Here is a 19,480-nt window from a genome sequence, read left to right as displayed (position 1 = left end):
GCTCCGTTCGCGCCGTCCCCCGCGATGAAACAGCCGCTGCTTATATCGCGAACTCCCCACCATATCTCTACAATCTCACCCAATTCCAATATTCAAAATATGGCGAACCATAACCCGACAATCCTCCTGATCCCGGGTGCCTGGCACAAAGGGTCCACCTTCGACCTTGTTGCGACTATCCTCCGTGACCAAGGCTACCAAGCAGAAACAATAACTCTCCCCTCAGTTGGCGGGCCAGCCTCGACAACGGCCTACGACGATGCTGAGTATATCCAGAGACAATATCTCGAACCTCTTATATCCAGCGAACGGAATGTCATCCTCTTGATGCACTCGTACGCCGGAGTCCCTGGAACAGAGAGCGTCAAGGGCTTCACACGCAAAGGCCTCGCCGGGCAAGGCAAGAAGGGCGGCGTTGTTGGTCTGATCTATTTATCTTCATTCATAGTCCCAGCTGGAGCAAGCGTTGCGACATTATTACCTGGTGGATTAGACAGTTTCATGACAATGGAGGTACGTACTTCGCCACATTCTGTAAGTACCGGTGCCAGTGCTCACATATACAGGGCGACATGATGGTCCCTAAGAACCCCAGGGAGAATTTTTATAATGATCTGGATGATGCTGCTGCAGAGGAATATTTGGCTGATATTGTCCCCCATGCGCCGGCGACTATGTCCACTCCACTCACGTATGAGGCGTACCGAGCCGTGGACACGAGTTATATCTTCTGCACCCGGGATACTGGATTTCCACTCGTTGGACAGCAGAGGATTGCTGCTATTGCGGGGAAGGAGAGGGTACACACGTACTCGGTTGATGCGGGCCATTTTGCTATGTTGAGTCGGCCAGGCGATGTAGCAAATGCTATCATGGATGTTGCGAGTAGGGTTGTGCAGAACTAAGGTGATTGATTGTTATAAGTAGACACCACTTACTGGAGTCATATTATAAGACCCAGTTCAGTGAAGCATGTATGATATGTTAATTACTATGTTCACGCTAGTTGAGTACTATAAAGAGACTTACAGGAAACTATCACAGTCCGTCAAACGACAGCCCAGTACCCTCAAAATTCTCCTTGCAGAGCTCATCAAAGAACTCATTCTGGCAACTAAGAACTGCTCTTATTAGGAGCAAACTTGCCCTTGTGGAAGAACTTGTCATACTCCTTGACAACTTCGAGGACATCATCCAACTTCATAGTCTGGAACCGGACCTTCTCCAAGGTCTGGTTGGTTTCTCCTCGCTCAGTTCAATATTCAGTAACTAAGCAATCTGCTTCAATACTCCAACTGCCATTGTACGGGAAGTATAGAGGTGGGGCTTGAAGAAGAGACTAGAAGAGTGGATGAGATCAGAAGAGTATATTGGCACGCCATACAACTGTCAGCGGGGAAGAACGCAGTTTAAATATTTCCCAGGGCACACATTGATCAGTGCGAGTCAGTCGTTCTAGTGATTGAAAGATCGAGAATAGCATTTATTGGAAGTGTAGCACAGTCCAGTGCAGATATTTACCATTGATAGGATGCATTTGTCTTCCTGGACACATATTGATATTCAATTCACCTCAAAATCTCACATCACACCAATAATAATAGTACTTATAATTTACTTTAAAATTACCAAGTCCATTTACTAAACTATAATTACATTTATTATAGTTCATTATATGTCTAGCTCGTATTCAGCCAAGCCCGCATGACTAATTAAATTCCAATCTCACCCTCTCACATCAACCACTGACTCCCTCCGCATAATCACACTAGGACTGCATTATTAGATGTAATACATGGCAACTACAGGCAATCTCCGAAAGAACGGCCAACAGCCCTCCTGCGAGCCCTGCCGCACCTCTAAGCTGCGATGCGACCACGCAGTCCCCGTCTGCCAGCGCTGCATTGCGCGCCAACGAACAGACCAATGCATCTACCACCCCTGCCCACTAACCAAACCGCGTGAAAATAGACAAAGAAAAGCTCAATCCAGACCCCAAAGGGCACGAAGGACAACTACCTCTATTGAGATCGAGCCAGACAAGCTCTACGACTGGACAAGCAAAGCCCCGTCCGTGCCAGCGCACAAAAGCATAGCCCAGAACCAGACCCCCAACGAGGGCGAGGAATCATTTCCATCGCTTAGTTTCCTAGGCCCAACAAGCCACTCGCGGGACTTTTTTGAGAATCTCAAGCACTTTGGGCGCGAGTCGCCCACCGATGGTAGCACTGCCGGTACTGCAGCGGTTGATCCGCGCGATGTGGAGGTCGGGGCGCAGATCCTGGCCCTGCTTGAGTATGCCTCGTTTTATAGAGAGCTGCTTGATCGCCGGTTTGAACTGTATCATGGGATGTACTTCGGTCCGCCACTTGCCTGGGAGGTGTTGGCTAGATTGAAGGGGCTGTATCAGGAATGTATTCGCGGTTCGACTGGTGCCGGAAGACAAGGACGACTCCTGGAGTGGTCGAGGAGTATATTCCAGAACACTGCAACAGCGATTGAGACGCATCCTGAGATGACGTTGAAAGAGTACGTGGACGTTATCGCGCCGAGATGGGACACGATCGGAACGCTGCTTGGGTTTGTTGGAAGGGCCACGTATCAAATCAGCCCAAATGAAGCAGTGCTCCGTCAAGAGGGCATGCCGGGAAAAGACAAGGAAGGGTTTCGCAAGATCAGCCTGGCAGCACTGGATATGTGTTTGCAGTTTAGCCATAACCTGGGGATAACGAGCGATCCTTTGGCCTGGGCGACAATCCTGCTTACCACGTTCCTGGCTGATATGCATGGGCCTACAGGTGGGATTCTTTCTTATCAGCGAAAAGCAAACTGCTAAGCGGATACAGACTCTCGAGCATCCAAAGCAGACGGTGATGTCGCTACCATCATATTCGCTCTTGGGCTGCACCAAGGGAAAGTCGACGAGCGAGCGCCGTTCTTTCTCTCCGAAATCCGCAGTAGAGCCATTGTGGCTGCATACTTCAACGACAAGGAACTGGCGACCTTTCTTGGGCGCCCTCCGCGTATCTGCCGTCGTTACTGTAACCTGCAGCCTCCGGTAGATCTGGCCTGGGAGGACGTGGTTGCCGACGCCCCAGTCCGCGACGCTGCACTCCAACGTCTAAGTCCAGATGGATGGGACATGCAAGAAGGCTCAGGGGGCGAAAGCTCGAAAGCAAGGGTTCTCCTCCTCATGAGCATCCTCAGAGAGATGATACTGGAGGTGTCCCTTTGCTACAACATAGACGATTTGCAAGGGATGGTCAAGTACGTACCCTGCTTAGAGTTACGGCCTGTTTATTGACGGCATATAGGAAGATACGCCAGGAAGCAAATGAGCTGCGAGTAGGCCTCCCAACGTTCCTCCAGTGGTCTCCTGAGACAGGGAACACGCAGCCTGCAGCAGCGTCTCTGCATCTCGAGTTCCTCTTCCAGGAGCTGCTCCTCTCTCAAACCGTTGCGAAACGAACGGGTGAGGCCACGGACTCATGCATCGACGCCTCCCGTCAGATAATCAGCCACATCTTAAATATAATCTCGAAGCAGGTCCGGCTGGGCAGTGTTGACTATCTGACGTGCAATGATGTACGTACGCTGCACAGCAATAACCCCCATTCCACGAAAGCAAATTAACACTCTCCAGCTCTCGTACATCGGGCTCCCAGCAGCCGGAGTCCTATCAAAGGAACTCCTCCGCCAGTCCCACACCCACAGCATAAGCCCTTCTTTCCCCCGCGCCGAGGTAATCCAGAACCTAACTATATTCGCCGCACACCTGGAGACATTCTTCCCAGATCGAGAAGGGGATCACGAAACACGCACGAGAGGACTCTGGTTCATCCGCTCTGTGCTTGACGCTGTTCTCTCCCCGCAGAATACTGGCACCGTTAGTATCAGCCAGCCAGAGAGCTCCAATGATTTGATCCCTGCCGTTCAGCTGCCTGGTCCGCCAGTTACAACTGCACAGCCTGAGCCCCATGCCCTGGATGAGCGGGAGCTGGATTTTGCGGCGCTGTGGGAGGATATTGATTTCGATTGGGATGGGGATAGGAGGGTTTTTCTTAGCTAGGACATTGGTTTGGGTGGTCTATTCATTGTATGTACTTGCTAGTGCAGTAAACCGTATAATTTCACGGAAGTCAACAGCTATTCGTGCTAATATAATTAATCGTGGCCACCTGGTGACCAGGAAGGAGGGGGTGTGAGAAAGATCCATGCCAGATCACTTCGAGCCTCATAAAACTGCAATCCTACCGGGCACTGAATTAATGGTCATTAATGGTCACGCAAGTTCGGGTGCGTTTGAGAGCCTTGCAGTTGTGGCTGTACTATGCACACTGCCACATCGAGCTGGCGAGCTGGCGGCTCCCATTGCACGGCCGATCCAGACGAAAGGCTGGCGGCACCTTTGAGGGCAATCACCAATATCTCATCCAATGAATACCCTTAGCACGGACGAGAGAGAAACAGCCCGATGCGAGATTCCGCGTATCCCTGTCGAGTTTCCTTCGTGGGCGCGTAAAAGTCACGCCCAGTCCAGCCTCCATCGGATCCCCCGAGTCGAGGCGCAGAGGAAGCCCCTAAAAGTACAATTTCTTTTTTATATTCCAGTAATATAATAGAACAACCCCCCTTGTGAATTTATGGTTTGACTTCTTCACTCAAAGTCGCAACTTAGGGCTGCGATCCCCATAGTTTCGATGGCGGAAAACGACGAAGCGCTAGGTCCGCAGGATATCCACATCTACGAGGAAACTAGTATGGATCCCAACGCTTAATTTGAATAATATATTGCCGGAGTTAATACATAGGTATAGACAGCGAATGGGTTCATCGTGGGTCGGATCTGGCTGTCGTAAATGTCCGCGTGGTCCTGGGAGTATTATTGTTTGACAAAGGCGCTGACGCAAATACAGAAAGATTCGGTCGCAAATTGGGCGATGTAAGTTCCAGAGAATCCGGCCCATCTAACGAGTACTAATATGAAATCTAGATTCTGCCCGAGGAAGGTTGCCGAGAAACATGTTGACTACCAAGGCTTGTTCCAAGAGTCATTCTGGCCGGTGATAGACAAGGACCTCAATGGGACATCCCACTGCCAGTATGATTATACCAGTGAGAGAGTTACGCCAAAGGGTATGTCACCCTCCCGAAGACTTGCCTCCATTAACATGAACAGAATCGTGGAGCTGCTTCAAACTGAAGCGCGTCGACAGCGCAGAGCACTATACCTGGAAGCAGCCCAGTCTCCACATCACCTGGAACCACCAAACAGGAAGACAACTCGTATACCTCCTCGACTTTCTGCCCTTTACCGATACTCAGCAGGACAACTTCCTCAGGAACCTCCCCTGCCCTGGCGCACGGAAGCGCAATCCTTTCGCCTGGCACGCCGCCTTCTCCCGACTCGTCCTGAAGCAGTACGAAGGCACTTACTGGAAGGTCAGAGACTTAGTTCGAGATCATGAAAAGGTTATTCTAGTACTTGATTGAATGTCCTTAATGCAACTGACTCAATTACAACAGGACGGCCGCTCCAACATAACTAAGAAATCTTTCTTCCCGGACCTGCACGACCTTGCCCGGCACGCATTCCACTACAGCGAGATCATCGACGTCGCCGAAAACACTCTGTCTCGGCTCATCGAGGAGCAGAACAGGTGGCGGAAAGAAGATGAAGCTGGGATACAGGAGGGGGGACGTATAGGATACTGGTTGGATTCGCACCAGGAGCTTCTCCTCCAGCAGAAGAATGCGTACGCCCTCAAGGCGAAGTCAAAATCATTGAATGAGAGGTTGCTGAATGAGATTAACTTGGTATGTCCCAGGCTCCTATAACAAAACCATGCAGCATGCTTTAAGCTGACCAGTAATTGAGGGATTCAACCTCGTTCTGCAGGCGGATGGCGAGAGGATGAAGACCATCGCGTTTGTCAGTTTGGTGTATCTTCCGGGTACATTTGTTTCTGTATGCCTGATGCCCATTTTCCTCGTTGAATACCTTGTCCTCGAGGCAATGCTAACTAGAAAGGGTGTCTTTGGGACAAACTTCTTCGACTTCGACGCTCCGTCAGAAGGCGGATGGTCACATTCGCACTTCTGGCTGTACTGGGCTGTAGCCCTTCCCTTGACGTTTGCAACAATGGGAGTCTGGCTGGCGTGGCACCGACGGGCTGTCATAAAGGATGGCTGGAATAAATCACTGTCCTTGTTGCAGGACAAGGACAATCCGGATTCTGGGGAGCTTCGGAGGAAGGGAACTGAGCTGAGCATTCTGGGGTTGGCGAGGGCAGTTACAGGGCCGAAAAGGAAAAGTGGAAAGGGGGAAGAGAGCGTATAAGTTGAGATAGATGTATGATTACTGGTCGACTGTACGGTAATTGGATGGGCATATGATATATGGAACCAGCTTTCCCTTAACATGGGTTATATCTGTCATTCATTCAATTCATAAAAAGATAGAGACACATCTACATATCAGAACCATCTCCATTAGGAAGTCCTTTCCAGTCTTGCATCTCTATTTCGATGAGCAGCGAGTACAGAAATTCACACTGCGGGCTGCCTAATCCTGCTCCTAAGCATTCTCCGTCAATGGACTACTGAGAAGGACACCGGCGATATTATGCAACATTTCCTCGCTGTCCGTGCGTATCATGTAGCATCGCGACATTCGTATGCAAAGCTTCAAGCCGTCCATGCAGGCATAAATAGCCCTGGCATGCTGGGGGCCGACGAGGGAAACCATGATGACCTAGTCCAGCAATATGATCGGTTAGTACGTATCTCGGCATTGAAGATGGATAGATAACATACCGGGAACCTCTTTTCGTCCTTGAACGCCAGCTTCCGTTCGTCATCTGGCTTGGGGTTACCGTCTTCCGACTGCTCCACGTCGCCGACCAGGACGGCGTCTTCATCAAAGACAGCGGGCTGATATGCTCGGCAGCGCATGGCAGTGACAATGGTCGTAAGCTCGCCCAAGCTGATGGTGTTGTCTACGCCGGTGCAGGACTGCGCGGATAGTAGAATCAGGTGAGGGTTGACAGTACTACCATCGGGCTTGCTCTCGCTGTACTCGTAGATGTAGGTTTCCCACTGGATGCCGGTGGGTGGGCCGGCTCTCAGGAACCCGCGTGTCTCCGCATTCAACGCGTGGGGGGTTCTAAATTGCGTGTGAGAAAGGAGCCACGAAACGGTGATAAGAAGGTACATACGCAACGCTATGGATTCCGCATAACGTGGCAAGATCTGGGACGTTGTGTGGGATGAAACGGGGGTATCCGCCCATGGCCCAGTCGTCGAGGTAGCGGGCGAGAGGCATTCCGCGGTAGAAGGGCATCCACTCGCTACTAAAAATCTTCTCCAACCGAACCGCCGGCGAGGGGTCTATGCGCACGCTCCTGAAAAAATCGTTGTAATGATTAATGGGGTGGTCAGTAATGATGGTGGTAGGACGCCGGAGGAAAAGAACAGGCGGTTTCTTCTCTAGGTTCTCTCCTGCGGTTTGTGAGGGTGAGAGGTCGTCGAGAATTAGATTAATATTGCTATCGGTGAGAAAGCTGGATGGTACAACATTGTCGCGCTGAAGAAGCTGGTCCATCCTCGGATCAGTCAGAGTGGCCCAGAGGCTGTATAGCCTGTCACGAATGGCGGCGCTCGTCATCTTGATTATCAGCAAAAGGTTGGGGAGGAAGAGAAGTAGGATAAAGAGACGGAGAGGAAGGGAGGGTTCAGATCATATGAGCTTCGACGAAAGATTTAATTTTGGGTTTGGCTGGTGGTGTGGTGACCAAGAAGACTGAGTTTATAGATTGAGAGTATTCACAGCCATTGCTGTGCAGAGGACGGCCATCTTCTGGTTGCATAAGCAATTCATTGTGGACAAACAATGCCTTGCAGCCCGAATAAACTAGAGTCTCGAGTAACACATTCCTTTCCTTCACATCTCATCCTTCCCATCCCCTAGTCACCACTTCACGAATAGCATTCCCAAATCCACAATGTCTACCGCAAGCCCATCTGCTACGATTCTCAAGATCCCTGGCGAGTGGTGGGTGGCGGCCAGGAAGGCCAGGGTCGAGAACATGGCCCTTCTTGAGTTCAAAGATCACCAGTCCCGCTCCAAAGTGACGAAGGAACAATTCTTGTCGTTCCGGACGTTCGTAACTCCTATGGACACCCAACAATTCGAGTCGGCATCATAGGGCCTCAGCAGAAACGTCGCGATAGCCACCCTGCTACTCAACGATTCCCAGGACTTCCAAAGCTTCCTCGACGCGATACTCAGGCTCAGAACACGGGGGCATTCCGCCATATACTCCCAATGCTCGCCCAGGTCCCTCTCAGAACCGACCGGGGCTATCCCACAAAGCTCCAGGACACTGACGAGGCGCCGGTCAATGCGGCTCTGATCTTCCTACTCCACCAAATAACCGAAGTTGCTAGAGGTTCTACAGCCCTATGGCGCCACCCAAGGGTGCATTTCGAGGCTATATTCGGGACTTTTCCTGGAGGTGCCGGAAGAAGCATCGTGGCCATCACCGATGGTCAACTACAGTCCACAACGACACATGAGGTCAAGGTTGTTGTCGAGTGCAAAAGCGCCAAGATGTCCCCCAGAGCAGCAGGGTAAAGATGCAGAAAGCTGCCTTATTCGTGGCGTGGATCAAGGAGTTGCCTGCGTCTTCCAATCGGTACGTTCCAGCACACCACCAATGCCAGACAGCAAGCAGGGAGCTAACGTGAGCAGGCGTGTTCTAGTGGCCCAAGACAGGCTACACCTTTTCATCATGTTTGCTGAAATTACACCGGAATGGCGCGACTTCATCCTGCGCAACAGGACATCCGGCGAGCGATCCTTTTTGAACCTGCAGACTAAGCTGGGGCGGCACAATGCGTTTGCCGTTGGGGCACGGTTGTACCATGTCACCGGTTTGCTTTTATGCTCACGAAAAGACTGTCATTTACCTGGGCTAGACTAGAGAGCAATAGAACTGACCTTTTCAAGACATTTCTAACCTCATCACTGTCTTCAGCCGAATCATCCCAACGCCTTCCCATTCGCGGCCATGGACGGTTCCTGCAGGTCACTCCCATCTATGCCTGTCAGAAGATCCATGTGAATCGTCGGCGTGACGAGTATGTTAAACAAGAACAAGACCGGGATGCATCGGGCCATGGACAAACGTTGAGTTGTGGCCAACGATACTGCAATAAACCTACTCCCCTTTAGAGCTGAACTCTCTCGGAATAGCCAGTATCAAGTCGTCATCGTTGCAATCGACGTGGCAATACACTGAACATCTTGGCAGCTTTGCCTATGGAAATAAGGTTGGATACAGTCCATAAGTAATTATCGCCCCTAAATCGGGTTCTTCCCTTGTCTCTTTCTTTCGGAACAGGCAGACACGGTGCTGTCTCACTCGGCATCCAACCTTCACCGAGTCCCTTTTCGAGGCGCCGAGCTCGCTTGACCCTTGTCGCTCCACCTGCAGCTTAGCCTAGACCATCTCTGTACCGATCGTCTCCGTCGGGCGCTGAGAGCCCCGATAATTGCCCGAGGGTCGATTCCGGCCCCCCGGCCACATCGGGAATGCCCCCGCGCTTCCGTCCTCACTCGGGCCTTGCTGATGCTGCTGCAACCTCCGGTATAGCGAGAGCCAGATCCAATGCAAGTGGTAGGCCAAAGGATTGCAAACTGAGGTTTTTGCGTTCTGTCGAGAGAAGCCAGTGTACCGCAAGGGCAGGCAAGCACAGTGCCGATGGCTTCCGGACGGGTTCCTCAGCCGGCTCACTTTCCAGTGTCCAAGAAACAAGCAATACAACAGGCTAACGAGGTCTTGGACATGGCAATTCGACGGCAAATCGCAGCCGCCAAGATGTCCCCTCGTCTAGTTGGCGGTTTCGCGGGGCTTGGGAATCTTTTGGCTTTGCGGAGACCCACGGGGAAGATTGGCGGCCCACAGATACAAGACGGTGCTGGCGTCAATTGGACAAGCCGATTGTGACCGTGGGTGGCGTTGCATCCTGGATCCTTGGTTGCAGGTGCTGAATGGCCCGTTCAGGCCCTGAAACGTCCAAAATATGTTGACAATGCTGGCAGCGAACATTCAAAGAACCTTTGGCGCTGGTCTTGTCCCAGGCTGCAGTGCGTAAGTCCACCCCACACCAACTTGGCGATAGGCTCGACTCTCCGCAATCCTGGTCTTTAAAAGCTTTAAAATGCCTCGAGGAGATCATTTTCCGCTATCGTCTCTGCCGTGGTGATAGTCCGTCAGACGTCAGTACTTAAGGCGATCGCCCCCTACTCCAGTCACCTCTGTTTTCCTTCTTTTGTGCCAATCTCGGGAAGTATTCACACATCGCGATGCTATTCAACCGCCCCTCCAATGAGAAGGGCGCCGCCTGGCCAGCCATCATGGTCGGCCTGTTCGCCTCGTTCGGTGGTATCCTCTATGGCTACGACACCGGGACCATCTCAGGCATCCAGACGATGCCCTACTGGCTTGAGGAATTCGACAACCCGAACGAAGGCCGCATCGCCCTCATCGTTTCCATCTTGTCGGTTGGCACCTTCGTTGGTGCTCTCGCAGCTGGTATCATGGCAGACATTACTGGTCGACGATGGGGAATCATCCTGTCGGTCATGCTGCCTTTCAATCTTGGTGTCGCCCTCCAAACTGCCGCTACAGCACAGCCTCTGTTCATTGCTGGTCGCTTCTTCGCCGGTCTGGGGGTTGGCCTCGTCTCTGCTCAAGTCCCCATGTACCAGTCCGAGACGTTGCCCAAGTGGATCAGAGGTGCTGTTGTTGGATGCTACCAGCTTTGCATCACAATCGGCCTGTTCCTGGCTGCCATTGTCAACTGGGCGACGCAGAACAGACCTGACACCGGTATGTCAGTCTCATTGACTCCATGACAGTGGCTAATAAAATATAGGAAGCTACCGTATCCCGCTTGCCATCCAGTTCGCATGGGCCATCATTCTGGTACCTCTCTTCCAAGCCCCAATTAAACAGAACAAGACAGCTTACTGTATCTTACTGAACAGGCTGGCGGCCTCTATTTCCTCCCTGAGACTCCTCGCTTCCTTATCAAAAAGGGCAACGACACCCAGGCTCTGAAATCTCTTGTATTCCTCCGCCGCTTGGGTCCTGAAGATCCAGACCTCCTCGCCGAGATGGAAGAGCTGAAGAACAACTGGGAGTATGAAAAGTCCATCGGCTCTGCATCTTACCTCGAATGCTTCAAGGGATCCGCTGGTAAACGCACCATCACCGGAATTATCCTGCAGTCTCTGCAACAGCTGGTCGGTATCAATTTCATTATTTACTACGGAACTTCGTTCTTCGCGGACAATGTCGAAGGCCTGCCCGACTCCTTCATCCTGCAGGTCATCGTCAACTCCGTCAACGTCGTCATGACTCTTCCTGGTCTCTGGGCAATCGACCGCTTCGGACGACGTCCTGTTCTACTGACTGGGGCAGTCGGTATGGGTGTCTCTCAATACATTGTCTCCGCCTGTGGTGCCGCAACTCCGATCTCGAATTTCAGCTCCCAGTGCGCCCAGTTCGCCTTTATCTGCATCTATGTCTCTTTCTTCGGTAAGCACCCATTCTTTATATAGTAAACTCTTACTAACATCTACAAGCATCCACCTTCGGTCCCTGCGCTTGGGTTGTCACTGGAGAGATCTTCTCCCTTCAAACCCGTGCCAAAGGTCTGTCCATGACCACCGCAGCAAACTGGTTCTTCAACTGGCTGCTATCCTACATTACACCGTACCTCACTGGCGCACTCAACCCAACCCAGTCCAACGTGTTCTGGATCTGGGGTAGCTTCTGCTGGATCGCGTTCGTGTTCTCGTTCACCATGATCTACGAGACTAAGGGCTTGTCCCTTGAGCAGGTCAATGAGCTGTATGAGAATGTTTCCAAGGCGTGGAAGAGCCCTAGTTACCGATCTGAACTCCGCTCGATGTCTGTTTCTGAGGCTCACCGCAAGGACTCGATTAATGAGGAGTCCAAGCCTACTGATATGGGCTTTGAGGACGCTAGCAAGGTCTGATTAGCAGTTCAGTCCATACATGCCCATGAACACCATCTTATCAAGACCAGTGGCAACTCAGCTCCCCGTCGATTGTCTATCCCATTTCCATTAATCGGGTCCTGAGCTATCAACAGTATCTGCGGACTTTTCCCATTTACTCAACTTTCTCTTCAAATCTCAATATTATAGAATCATCGTTTTATCTCTATTCAATAGAATATTCAAGTCTTTTTCTTTTAATTTTTTTTTTTTTTTTTCAATGCCTCTAAAGACAGCAGTATACTTACCAGCCCAAATCCTTGTCAATCAGTTGCATTATGGCCATCTCGGCAGGCCATACTTGAATAAAGTCCTGGACTCGCCAGGACCAGTCTTCGTCCCACTGAAAAATCCAGGGGTCCGATGCACAAAAGAATTCCCAGAAGTCAGGAAACCACCCAGCGTTCTCCCAATCAATCAGCACGACGTCAAATGACCGCCCATCTTGATTGTTTAAGCGACTTGTATTCTCTGCCACCATTATGTTCTTCTGCTGCACATCCCCATGTGTCAATGTAGGCCGGTGACCCTGAAGGACGCGAGCGAGATATCGTTCGTAAAAGCGAGCCTTGTAGTCTGGGTGGTTATTGCGTTCCACCAAGGCTCTATAATTCCCCACAAGGCCCGCCACAAAGGCAGGTTCGCCAGAGAAAGGCCCTAGAAATGTCTGATCGCCATGCTGGCTGTAAAATAGATAGTGGTGCACGCCTTCCCCGTCCAGGCCTCCGAAAAAGTCAGGCCACGGACACTCAACCCCTCGCATTGTGTTGAATATTCGTTGCAGTTGGCCGATAATGTCGTCTTTCTCTGAGGGCGCCAGTGACGGCCAAATAGAGTCTAACTGCACCCCGGGAACACGTTGCATGATTAGGAAGAGTTGTTTGGAGTCAGGGTACATCGCGTATAGTCGCGGGGCTGGAACTTCTGGGACGTGTCGTTCGAGGTAGACCAGTGCCTCGCCTTCCCAGGTGTTTATACAGCCTCCGTATTTGACGACAATGTCGTCGCTCACTGCCACGACTTTGGTCGCCATCGTCTCCCATAGGACGTTGGTGCAGGCGCGGATTTCTTCTGTTGTGGGTAGAGTAGGCAGAGGCTGGGCGTTCTGGAAGGGGACACCCACTGGTTTCCACATCATGGACAGACTGAGGTAGTATTAAAGGTTGGATGGTTATCCGAATAGAAGATGAGTGGTGAAGGTAATAAGCCGCAGAAGTTGCGAATAGTAATAGAGTGGGGGACAAAGGTATTCGCAATGCCAAGAAATCAGTAAGCAGGAACCAACTACTTCCTAATTAGGGTTAGTTGAAGCTATTCTGCAGATAGTATTGTCCTTTCTTACATTTTCTAACATTCAATAGATACTGGTATAGTCGAGGGTTTTCTTGCACAGCTCCTCTAATATCATAGGATATTGCCTGAAAGTGCCGATACGAAACATGGGCTTACCGGTCAGTAGCTTGGCTTGCGTCGTAATGATCTGCATTTTTATATATATTGATACAAGTAAAATGCACTTTATTCTGCGCCAAAGAGTGTTTCAAGAGCTGCCCAATGATATACGTAAACCTAGCCACCAGGATATATATAGACACTAAGTTCGAGGGCCATTTACTCTCCCAGGCACGATAGGCCATGCATGGCTGCTCCTTTAGCGCCGCCCTCCAAACCCCTGCAACATCTGACGCTTAGAGAAAAAGAAAAGAAGAAAACACATTGGAGTGTGCCTTACCATTGGGGTCTTCGTACCCAGCGCCAAACCAAGTCTTCCATCCTGAACCATTGTCACTGTCGACGACGGGTTCATTCCTTCCCAGGCTATCCATATCAACCCCATGAATATTTCGACGACTACATGATGGGATCATCTACAGCCCGTGAGCTCGTCAAGCAGATCACGCGAGACCATGGCCATCTCCCAGAGGAAACCCTCAGCCAGATGGAGCCGCACATCCGACGTGAAGTCGAGTACGCCATGCTGCAGAAAGATGGAATGATAGGGTCTTCGGTAATCACGTATGCATTTTCCCCGAATATACCGTCCTGCGAATGTTTGTTGACACCTTGCACGGTTTAGTCTCGCAAAGAATCTGTATAACAGCAGCGCCCGCTTTGTGTTTGAACTGTTACAGAACGCCGACGATAACTCTTATACCACTGCGAAATCAACTGATACTGACCCCTATGTTTCCTTCTCTGTCCACGATCGGCGAGTAGTTGTTGAATGCAACGAAGACGGTTTCACGCGTGAAAACCTGGTGGCGATTTGCAACGTTGGCAAAAGCTCCAAGACGGGTGCCCAGGGATATATTGGTGAGAAGGGAATCGGTTTTAAATCGGTGTTCATGGTGGCATGGAAAGTCCACATTCAGTCGCGCGACTTTTCTTTCTCGTTTCGGCACAGAAAAGGGGATTCTGGAATGGGGATGATTTCGCCTGTATGGGAAGAGACCGCTGAGGTCTTGACCCACCCTCTTACGCGCATTACACTCTTTCTCTATGACGATGACACGGATGAGATGTTTGCTAGACAGCGGGAGATGATGCTTCAGCAGTTTCGAGAGCTTAAGGCGACCTTTCTTCTGTTTATGAAGAATCTCCGGAAAATCGAGGTCAGGATCTACGACCGGTCTGAGGAGGTTTCCTATACAGCCTTCACCATACAAGGCCAGCAGGGGTCTAGAGTTACATTGAAGCAGGAAATAACGCAAGACGGGAATCTACAGAGGCACGAGCAATACTACCATACAACAAGGCTCACGGCCCACAATATACCGAGAAGCGAGAACAGAGAATACACAGATGCAGAAATCGCAACAGGGGCGTATGCCCGCACAGATATCACTCTGGCGTTCCCTTTGACGCACGATTCAGTTCCTATCATCGAGCCACAGGAAGTATTTGCCTTTCTGCCAATACGGAACATGGGCTTACCGGTCAGTAGCCATCCAACATTGTCGTATATTGCTGACCAGATTATAGTTCCTTATTCAAGCCGACTTCGTGACGGATGCGAGTCGACAGGATATTGTGAGGTCGTCCGCTCGAAATATCAAACTTCTTCCAGAAATTGCCCGGGCTTTCTTGCAGGCTGTCAATTGCCTTTGCACCCAGCCCAACCTGGCTTACCGGTGGATGAGGTACCTGCCTGATATTGGGTGGAATGCCCAGGATAGCTTTTGGAAGGAACTTCCATCCCAGCTATACTGGCAGCTCCAGAAGTCTAACGTCATGTGGACTCGGAGTCGTTCCGGGATGCGCAGTGTGCGAGATATGCGCTTACTTCGCATTAAGATGCGCGATAAGTTGGGAAGGCCATTGTTTCCTGACTTGGAACCTGAACAGTATCTGTCACCTTTCTATGCACGAGATGACTTGGATCTTTTGAAGAGCTATGGGCTACAGATGATGAGCGGATGGGAATTCGTCGACCGACTTGAGCAGGATATAAACAGTGGTGTTTCGTCAACCATGCGACATCGTGAGACCGACGACGACTGGCATACCCGTGTGGCAGTGTTTTTGATTAGTTTGTCGAGCCTCAAGGACCCAGAGGCATGGGCGAGAATAAGGAAGATCAACCTCATCCCATTGATGGGAGGACGTTGGGTGTCTGCGGCGTCCACGCAATTCCAGCCCGTATATTTCACCCACGTGCAGGGATATGCCCTTCCAACAGACGGGACATTCAGCTTGGTGGAACGCAGCGCAGAGCAAAACGTTCGTCGGAAAAGGCTCTTTTTGCTTCTTGGGGTTGAGGAGGCATCTCTGCAAGATGCCCGTCGCCAAATTGTCGAGAATAACACGTTCAAATTTCCTGGGCTTGAAAACTCGCGAATCCATTTGCGGTTTCTCTACCTTACTGCACATTTGAATTCCGACAATGAGCGCCAATTAACCTCCATGGGATGGAGGCTCGCGGACAAAGGATCCATATCCAAATTCTGGTCAGAGGGGACGTGGTATTTTCCAGATGAGGGCCCGTATAGCCCGCAACAGCTCCTTGATGGATATGACCGTAAACCCTCGATTCTGCATCCACACTATCTGCGCGACTGTCCAGAAAAGCCAGAAGAGGAAACTCGCTCGTGGAGGACGTGGCTAAGCGCAATATTCACCATCCGCGACGTGATACCGCTCACTTTCTTGTCGTTCGTCTTCAGGGCGTCGGGCAACCGATATTTAAGCACTGAGTGTGGGTATATAGCCAGATCGTGTCCACGTAAATTCTTGCCATTCCTCCTAAGGTCGTGGAAGACTGAGGGGGCAGACATCGAAAGCGATCCCCATCTTGTCGAGGTGTTGCTGAAGATCGAAGTTTTGTGCGAGAACGGTAGGTTGTATCCCCTGGGTAAAACATACGTGCGCACTGCCCAGACGGAACATGCCAATGCATTTCTTCGCGATGGGGAATTCTTTCCATGGCTCAAGCTTGATTCAGCAGACGAGGCAGGCGTTCCTGACATAAGTATCCTGACTACGGCATTAGGGTTTGGATACCCTAAGTCGGACCTCGAATTCTACCTCACAATTCTGGAATTCGTTGCCGATGCAAATAAAGATAAGACGAACGTGGTGGATATTCCTCGTATATTCGATCTCTACACTCGAATTCAAACCAGGTACCATGAGTCTGTAACCCCAGAGATGTCGGGAGAAATGATCAGGTAGGTCCCCCGTGGGCCGTTGGTCGTGTATTGGCATCTGACACGCATGACAGATCAGCCTTCCAGGCAAGCCCATTGATTTACATTCCAGAATATGCTTTTGACCGTGCTATCTGGATCCGTCCTCATGAATGCTTCTGGGAAGCCCCCCCATATATGCAGACCCTCTACCCATTGAAGTCACGGATCCATGCGTTCACGAAGGAAAAATCCCTGAGTGGTCTATTCCGTGGTGCTCTTAAGATATCGAATACCCAGGCTGATAGCTTTATATCGGAGCTGGACTGGGCGCAGCGTTCTGACGTTATCAACTATCTCCTGGCGAACGGTCTCTACCAACAGCTTAACAGGAGACGGTCGAAGATGAACAGCGACACTGTGACAAAGATACGGTATGTGCTTCAGACTCCTAGATATATTTTCATACTTATCTAATCTGTGATTGCAAGAGCGCAATTCGAGGATCTGCGACTCATATACTATGAGTCTGGTGGTGACAAGAGGTGGTACAGACCCTCTGAATGTCTATGGTCAACTGTAACAGACATCAAAGGAATGGTCGCACTGAACGACGCATATCCAGGCCTCGCTGAGTTTTTCACCGAGTTCATCGGTGTCCGGACTTTGACTCCGCAGATGGTTCATGATAAACTTATCGAAGAAGGAAACGCCCGATGCTCACCCCAACAAATAAAGCAGACAATCTGGCTACTCAATTCATATATGCAGAGCGAGAGCAACACCCCGGATCCAAAGGCAATTTTACAGGCCAGGGTATTCCCAGTGAGATATCCCAATGGCAAGATCGAATTGTACAGCTCTGCCGTGGACTTCGCTATAGCAGACCGCAAACACCTGTTAGATTTGTTTTCTGGCAGGGCGAGATTCCTAGACTTTGATGTCAATGAGGTGGCACGCTTGGAACCATTTCTTCAGTGGACTGGACTGGATAAGCGATATATATCAGCTTCTGTCAAGGAAATATCTATGCTGCGCGGCGACTCACACAGGGATCTGACTTCACCGGAGCGGAATATAGCGCGAAAGGCATATGGGTTACTTCGGTATGATTCCCTTTATATCAGAATATTTTACACTCTAACTGAGATATTCTAGGCTCAGTGTTCATTTCAGAAGTCCACGAGTCAGAAATGGCGAACAATCGTTCTATGAAACACTGAAGAACATCGACGTCCGCGAAACGGATGGGATTAGTTCCGAGTTGCATTTCAACCAAGATGGAAAGGATATCATGGTTGAAGTCAGCAAGAGCGAGCTCCATTTACGGGAGTCAGAGCAGGGGCTTTTAGTCTACGTTCCTCGTGATAGAGAGACACAATTCCTATGCTTCCTTGACAGAATACCACTTGCACTTATGGAATGGATCATGGCTGATCCCTTGACTGGAATACGTGAGCCGTTCGGTGACAAGACTTTAAATGTTCTTTCGATGGTGCTGCAGGCAGAGCCGAAGTATGTCGGTGTGACTCTTGACCGGGCTGGTATTATGTCGGTTGAGACGCCAGATGATACACCGGCCGAGGTCGCCCGTACTGTGGAAGATACTGCAGAACGGAATAATAGAGGACGTGACTTGTTCGATGCTGGTGTCACTTCAGCAGTATCCAATGAGTTATCTCCCAGTGCACAGTCCGTCGCATCAACCCCTGATGATTCTATGTCTGCTCGTTTTACAAGACCTTCAACTCCTTCACCAGTACCCAGCAGACCACAATTCACCCCACAAGGAACACCTAGTATAACTGAGATTGTATCTCCAGGCCGTGTGATACCGCACCAGTCAGTCGATGCGGCCTACCCCACTCTCCTTCGCAACGTTGTGGATGTGGCCAGATCCTCTTCATTCCCGAGCAGGGGCTCTTTCGACATGACAGCCCTAGCCAGCTCTCTCGACCCATACAATAAACCTTTCCAGCTTCGCGGGCTTGAAAAGACCTACCGGGATACGCTCATCGGAGCAGCTGGGGAGCTATTCGTGAGTATCTAGACTATCCATATCTTCCATCATTTTAACATCTCAACAGGTCTTCGAGATATTATCCCATCTAAGCCCGCCACTGCCCGGTTTCTCGCGAAATAATTGGCAAAGCACGATTCGGAAATACGTCAAGCTCCATGAGGACTACGCCGATCTCGACCCTTGGAACGGCCGGGAGACGGCTGATATCACCTACACTGATACTGAAAGCGCACTGACCTTGTTACTCATCGCTAATGGATACTTGGATGATACGTGGACAGGAGCAAGACCACACTATTTCCTAGAGGTCAAGTCTACAACATCCACCTGCGAGACACCGTTTTATATGAGCAGGCATCAGTATGAACGTGTGCGTTGCCCGCCCATCTCTTACAATACCCATGTGAAGCATCAGCTAACAGCGGCCGGTAGATGCAAATTATGCGAAATGTGGCTCCTGACCCTGAAGATCGAGCGAATGTGTACGTGATATTCAGGCCGTACCATCTCGGGCTCGATTCAGCACGAATGAAGATATATGTTAATCCCGGGCTGATGGAGCAGAGTGGAGAGCTGGTGTTTACTGCTGGGGCATGGTCTGTTGTTCCAGGGTTGGCAGTTTAGAAAACTCAATACCTATCATTATGCAGTGCTTTTTGATAATATGAACGATATCATATATTGTGTTCTGGTAGTACTTTGGGTACACCTGCGAAAGGTAAACGGTTGTGCCCTAACAACT

General features: G+C 50.5%; 9 protein-coding genes across 9 annotated transcripts; 7 read left to right on the top strand and 2 right to left on the bottom strand.

The window, feature by feature from the left end:
* Positions 1-24: 24 nt before the first annotated feature.
* APUU_21537A (alpha/beta hydrolase) lies at positions 25-905 on the top strand (the record flags this gene model as incomplete). Its single annotated transcript, XM_041700300.1, has 2 exons — positions 25-513; positions 567-905. The coding sequence occupies 2 exons, from the start codon at positions 25-27 to the stop codon at positions 903-905; spliced, it is 828 nt and encodes a 275-aa protein (XP_041553299.1).
* An 890-nt stretch (positions 906-1,795) lies between these two features.
* Positions 1,796-4,069, top strand: APUU_21536A (putative chromatin structure remodeling complex protein RSC3; the record flags this gene model as incomplete). Its single annotated transcript, XM_041700299.1, has 4 exons — positions 1,796-2,798; positions 2,847-3,267; positions 3,315-3,585; positions 3,644-4,069. 4 exons carry the CDS (start codon positions 1,796-1,798, stop codon positions 4,067-4,069), a joined length of 2,121 nt encoding a protein of 706 aa, XP_041553298.1.
* A 631-nt stretch (positions 4,070-4,700) lies between these two features.
* On the top strand, positions 4,701-6,340 carry APUU_21535A (uncharacterized protein; the record flags this gene model as incomplete). Its single annotated transcript, XM_041700298.1, has 7 exons — positions 4,701-4,758; positions 4,818-4,855; positions 4,917-4,942; positions 4,994-5,136; positions 5,180-5,442; positions 5,527-5,817; positions 5,900-6,340. 7 exons carry the CDS (start codon positions 4,701-4,703, stop codon positions 6,338-6,340), a joined length of 1,260 nt encoding a protein of 419 aa, XP_041553297.1.
* Positions 6,341-6,577: 237 nt separating this feature from the next.
* APUU_21534S (uncharacterized protein) lies at positions 6,578-7,666 on the bottom strand (the record flags this gene model as incomplete). Its single annotated transcript, XM_041700297.1, has 3 exons — positions 6,578-6,754; positions 6,817-7,165; positions 7,218-7,666. 3 exons carry the CDS (start codon positions 7,664-7,666, stop codon positions 6,578-6,580), a joined length of 975 nt encoding a protein of 324 aa, XP_041553296.1.
* A 337-nt stretch (positions 7,667-8,003) lies between these two features.
* APUU_21533A (uncharacterized protein) lies at positions 8,004-8,207 on the top strand (the record flags this gene model as incomplete). Its single annotated transcript, XM_041700295.1, has 1 exon — positions 8,004-8,207. One exon carries the CDS (start codon positions 8,004-8,006, stop codon positions 8,205-8,207), a length of 204 nt encoding a protein of 67 aa, XP_041553295.1.
* Positions 8,208-8,326: 119 nt separating this feature from the next.
* On the top strand, positions 8,327-8,635 carry APUU_21532A (uncharacterized protein; the record flags this gene model as incomplete). Its single annotated transcript, XM_041700294.1, has 1 exon — positions 8,327-8,635. The coding sequence occupies one exon, from the start codon at positions 8,327-8,329 to the stop codon at positions 8,633-8,635; it is 309 nt and encodes a 102-aa protein (XP_041553294.1).
* Positions 8,636-10,369: 1,734 nt separating this feature from the next.
* APUU_21531A (sugar porter family MFS transporter) lies at positions 10,370-12,069 on the top strand (the record flags this gene model as incomplete). Its single annotated transcript, XM_041700293.1, has 4 exons — positions 10,370-10,895; positions 10,942-10,991; positions 11,054-11,606; positions 11,654-12,069. The coding sequence occupies 4 exons, from the start codon at positions 10,370-10,372 to the stop codon at positions 12,067-12,069; spliced, it is 1,545 nt and encodes a 514-aa protein (XP_041553293.1).
* Positions 12,070-12,334: 265 nt separating this feature from the next.
* Positions 12,335-13,228, bottom strand: APUU_21530S (uncharacterized protein; the record flags this gene model as incomplete). The annotated part of the gene is made up of 1 exon (XM_041700292.1): positions 12,335-13,228. One exon carries the CDS (start codon positions 13,226-13,228, stop codon positions 12,335-12,337), a length of 894 nt encoding a protein of 297 aa, XP_041553292.1.
* Positions 13,229-13,945: 717 nt separating this feature from the next.
* APUU_21529A (uncharacterized protein) lies at positions 13,946-19,362 on the top strand (the record flags this gene model as incomplete). Its single annotated transcript, XM_041700291.1, has 8 exons — positions 13,946-14,106; positions 14,168-15,026; positions 15,073-16,757; positions 16,811-17,149; positions 17,207-17,821; positions 17,874-18,753; positions 18,803-19,108; positions 19,171-19,362. 8 exons carry the CDS (start codon positions 13,946-13,948, stop codon positions 19,360-19,362), a joined length of 5,037 nt encoding a protein of 1,678 aa, XP_041553291.1.
* Between the last annotated feature and the right edge of the window lie 118 nt (positions 19,363-19,480).

This window comes from Aspergillus puulaauensis, chromosome 2, assembly GCF_016861865.1.
Source record: "Aspergillus puulaauensis MK2 DNA, chromosome 2, nearly complete sequence".
NCBI lineage: Eukaryota > Fungi > Ascomycota > Eurotiomycetes > Eurotiales > Aspergillaceae > Aspergillus > Aspergillus puulaauensis.
Note: the sequence above shows the minus strand (reverse complement) of the source record. Positions and strands in the feature narration are given on the sequence as shown.